The sequence below is a fragment of the Monodon monoceros genome, unplaced genomic scaffold (assembly GCF_005190385.1).
Source record: "Monodon monoceros isolate NGI ecotype Baffin Bay Population unplaced genomic scaffold, NGI_Narwhal_1 Super_Scaffold_1, whole genome shotgun sequence".
Lineage (NCBI taxonomy): Eukaryota > Metazoa > Chordata > Mammalia > Artiodactyla > Monodontidae > Monodon > Monodon monoceros.
The window spans coordinates 52512938-52518071 of record NW_021703765.1 but is presented as its reverse complement, the minus strand read 5'-3'; the positions used below and the strand labels follow the sequence as shown (position 1 = coordinate 52518071).

Here is a 5134-nt window from a genome sequence, read left to right as displayed (position 1 = left end):
GAATTAATTTTCTTTTTTGACCACAGCGTGCAGCATGCAGGATCTTAGTTCCCTGCAGGGATTGAACCCCCGTGCCCCCTGCAGTGGAAGCACCAAGTCCTAACCACTGACTGCCAGGGAATTCCACTTTTTAAAAACTTAATTTTTGGCTGCGTTGGGTCTTTGTTGCTGCATGCAGGCTTTCTCTAGTTGTGGTGAGTGGGGGCTACTCTTCATTGCGGTGCACGGGCTTCTCATTGTGGTGGCTTCTCTTGTTGCAGAGAACGGACTCCAGGCTCGAGGGCTCAGTACTTGTGACTTGCAGGGTCTACAGCGCAGGCTCAGTAGCTGTGGCGCACGGGCTCAGTTGCTCCGCAGCATGTGGGATCTTCCTGGACCAGGGCTCGAACCCGTGTCCCCTGCATTGGCAGGCGGATTCTCAACCACCGGGAGACCAGGGAACCCCCTCCCCCCGCCCCCCACTTAATTCTTAAAGCATAGGTTTGATTAGAACTGCTGGAAAACTTGTAGTTACTTGTATTGATTCAGTATTTCCTTAAAAGCCCAAAGCTTTAGAGGTCTGCTCCCAAATTAGATCTAATTTTATTTCCCATTGCACTCGAGTCAGACTGAGCTCCTTCCAGAGACATGCTCTTTTGTCTCACTGTCTTCGCTTATAGTGTCCTTTCAGCTCCTCCCTCCTTCCCCAAACTGCAGCATACATAAATCCTACATACCCATCAAGGCCCAGTTTCAGTGTCACATGCTCCGTCATCCCTCTGCAATTCACACTTACCTCTAGTCAGATTTAGTGATTATATCTTCTGTCCATGTAATTGCCTAACAAAGGGAAGAAAGTGATATCCATTGGAAACTCACCAAATGCAGGACCCTATACTAATCATTCAACTGTTTCATTTGATTATTAATCAACCTTACAAAATAGGTACAATTATCCTCATTTTAAAGATGAGGAAAAACTGAGATACAGACAGGTTAAATAATTTGTCCTAGTCATAAAGCGGGTAAGTGTTAAAGCCTAGATTAGCATAGGCAGAGCTTACACAATGCTTCTTTAGCTCGGGGATCAAACATGCATAAAAAGAATATATGTAAAGGTTTTGCTCGGCATATAGAAGCTATTATCTCCTTCCACAGGTCAGATACACTGGTTTGCAAAAAGCAGATATATGTATTTGCTAAATTAATGAATTTATGAATGTTCCAATAAAAACCATTCTGTATTTATTTATATTTTTTATTTTTTTGCGGTACATGGGCCTCTCACTGCTGTGGCCTCTCCCATCGCGGAGCACAGGCTCCGGACGCGCAGGCTCAGCGGCCATGGCTCACGGGCCCAGCCGCTCCACAGCACGTGGGATCCTCCCGGACTGGAGCATGAACCTGTGTCCCCTGCATCGGCAGGTGGACTCTCAACCACTGCGCCACCAGGGAAGCCCTCATTCTGTATTTCAAACAACTAAGGCCAACTACTTTATAATTTTACATTTTGAAACATCCCAATAATCATATTTATAAATGTCTTATGAAACTGGCACTCCACTCTAACAATAGAATAATCTATATTCTATTATAAAAACATCAGGCAATCAGCACATTTAACACATTTAACACAAATGTAGCCAAAGCTCAATATATTATTACTTTTAAACACATATGATTGGTTTTTTAAAATGATTTTTGACTTTTCATTAACATTTGATACAGGGATCACTGTTGAACTGTCAGCAGTCCTTTTTTTCTTTTTCTTTTTTTTTTTGGCTGCACCCCACAGCTTGCAGAATCTCAGTTCCCCGACCAGGGATTGAACCCAGGCCACAGCTGTGAAAGCCCAGAATCCTAACCACTAGGCCACCAGGGAACTCCCAGCAATTCTTCGTACAAGAGATTCACTCTGCAAAACTACTAAAGAGAAGTATGCAATATGCTTAACAAATCAAGACATAATTCTAGTCTATGAAAACATGGAAGTAAATTTTTTCACTAAACTTGGTAGTCATTTATCAATATATCACAGAACTAGTGAAAGCAGAAGAAATACAAAGTAAGAGATTTCTCTTTTAAATATCATCCTATAATTACTAGCCCAACATAACAAATGGTCTTGTATAAAGCATAAGAGTGAATTCCAGGGCTTCCCTGGTGGCGCAGTGGTTGAGAGTCCGCCTGCCAATGCAGGGCACACAGGTTCGTGCCCTGGTCCAGGAAGATCCCACGTGCTGCGGAGCAGCTGGGCCCGTGAGCCATGGCCGCGGAGCCTGTGCTCGCAACGGGAGGGGCCACGGCAGTGAGAGGCCGGTGTACCGCAAAAAAAAAAAAAAAAAAAATCCAATTATGTTTAATTACACCTAATAAAAAATTCAAATCCTCACCAGTGGACTATCAAATAAATAGGTCAAGGTACATAAGTTTTCATTTCCACTAAAATGAAAACACAGAAAAATGAAATGCTATGTTCCATCTCCACCAAGAATTTAACAAGAGGTTAAGAATAACTGAGGAGAAACACAACTGAAAAAGATGTAAACAAATTCTGTTAGTAAGATTTAAATATGGTACTACACAAAGATATAAATATTTTCTAGTCCATGTTATTTGTTTTATTGGAGTGTGGTCTAAAGTATCAGAATACTAGGAATTTGTATTATCAGACATTATTTTACTTTGAAATTAGGCTTCCTAACATTAAAAAAATATATCTAATGTCTCTTTATTGCTTGTCACTTGGGATAGTGATTCTTTAACACTAATTTGATCTCTCTCCAAAATACTTAAATAGTATCTTCAGATACTCAAGTTATTGATGAATTCATAAATGAAATAACTGCTTGCATAAGGTGAGATGTGGAGAAACTTTACCTTATATTTAAAGATAATTAATATTTTAAGGCCAAGTGTCCTACCATGAATTTTAATGCTGCTAACCTATCCCTAAACATATACCTGCTAAAAAGAAGCAACCTCTTTTTGAAGTCAAAGGAGGTACTATGTGTTCAAAACAAAATGAGAAATATGAAATTAACATGTATAAAGGTAAATTTATAAATATAATTACATAACCATGAAGAGATGATACCATGAAAATGTTTAGCAGATATAACTGAAAAGACATTATGACAGTAGAAAAATGATAGAAATTAAAATTTTTTTACTAAAAAGTATTATGTGAAAGTTACATACTAAAAATATTAATCCTACCCATTTCATAATGACTGTAAGTAACCAAGTCATAACCTCAAGAAGTTAAAAAACTCAGAAGGTGAAACTTACCTTTCTGGCACTAATTAATTAGTTAATTAATTGGCACTAGTTAATAAGTAGTAGTTTTACTTACAAGGAATCCAATCTTTCTTTTAGTTAATTCTTATTACTGCCATTTTGTTTCTTCAACAAAACAGTTAAATGACTTCCAATTATAAAGAGAGGTTAAATATCATATTTCACCAAGGTAACTTTTATGGAGCTTTAAATTTTAAAAAAGGAAAACACGCCTATTCAACAGGGAAGAAACAATCTTCTTTATTAACCTCACTGTATAGTCAGAAAGGATTAAAAAACACACACATTTCCTGGGCCACAAAACTGTACCAAAAGTATTTCCTTATAAAATAACTTCACAATCCAATAGTCCTGGACTGACACAAAGACATATATTGACATACATTAGCATGAATTAAGACACAATTCAAATGTTTTTGCAGCAACTTTCTAGTAGACCCTTATTCCCTTAATGAGGGAGTGTACAACTTCTTTAACCCCTTAAAAATAGTAATAAAAAATTACAAAATAACGTAAACATAGAATTAAGGCTGAGACTATATAATCTAGTATTAATAAAGTCAAACAATACTTATAAAATTGCTGCTGCTGCGTATTATATATATATACACATATATATACAGGATAAGTCTTTAGAAATTTAAAATGCTACTGCTGTCACAAGTCCACCCATCACTTTAATGTTTTTCCATATATCTTAACATCTGAATTCCCAGATACATGTGCTTGTCTACGTTTATTCTGAATTCTTAAAAGTTTCCTTGCATATTTACAATTAAATACCTAACCTCTAGAATTTTCCTTAAACGCAACAGACATAACAGTTATGTTAAATAAATTCACACAAAAGTAATAAAAAGGTTTGCTTTCAAGAAATAGTTGTAGCATATTCATGATAAACATACTGAAAAATAGTACATACGCTTTTCTTCAGGATTAATAAATGCTATGTGTCAGTTTTGCAGTCACTACCATAGCTGCATATCTCTGACACACCTGCAAGATAATGACAACCAAAGGGCATGATGACTGGAAGAATTCCAGTAAACCCATATTGTTCGGTGAGATTCACAAAACTGAATGGTTGTTTCCAGCGCCATCTGGCTAGACATGGAAATACATGTCTAGATACTTGTTATCATCCCCAGAAGTATTCGTCTGTAAGTCACCCTCTTGGTCTTCTGAAACAGAGCTGCAGAAGGCAGGGCATTCTTAGTGAGACCAATGGCCCCCTCTTCTGTCACCTCTCACACATCTGTTTTGGTTATAATCCTGATCAAAATGGAAAAAAAAACCACAGTAAATTTTATGTACCAAAGTTTTCCTTTCCTGTAACTCCCTCATCAGACCTGGATGGTTAAATATCCAGTGGAACTATGTTCTACTAATTATAATAATTCTTGGTATAAACAGACAATTAAATCCTTGTATATAACCACTTCTTTCACATGTATGCAGCAAACAAAAGCTTAACATAAAAACAGTAATTAATATATACAGAGGAAGGGATAAGTAATTTGTAGCACAGTTCTCTGGAATGGTGTATCCCAGACCCAAATTCTGCAGATTTTTGCCTATTTTCCCCTTTCCTAAAATGAAATGACCATTTAAAAAATTAACAAGAATTACAATGCTCATCAGAGAAAAGTCACAAAGACAAGCAAAAGGAAAAACACTTAAAAATACCCACAATTCCATTCACATAGAGATGAACATTTTAGTATATATTTATGCAGATATTTCCTTATTCAGATATACTTTTAATTAATTTATTTATTTTTTGCGGTACGTGGACCTCTCAGTGTTCTGGCCTCTCCCATTGCGGAGCACAGGCTCCGGACGCGCAGGCTCAGCG

General features: G+C 37.1%; 1 protein-coding gene across 3 annotated transcripts in view; it reads right to left on the bottom strand.

The window, feature by feature from the left end:
• Positions 1-564: 564 nt before the first annotated feature.
• SMCHD1 (structural maintenance of chromosomes flexible hinge domain containing 1) overlaps positions 565-5134 on the bottom strand; it is a 131897-nt gene continuing 127327 nt past the window's right edge. Inside the window, exon 48 of one of the 3 annotated variants that reach the window (XM_029218705.1) lies at positions 565-819. In XM_029218705.1, the coding sequence (XP_029074538.1) occupies positions 795-819 (25 nt within the window). In that variant the 3' untranslated portion in view covers positions 565-794. Of the gene's footprint in view, positions 820-3470; positions 4552-5134 lie in introns of those variants that run through there. The other 2 variants (XM_029218715.1, XM_029218698.1) reach the window with 2 other exon arrangements.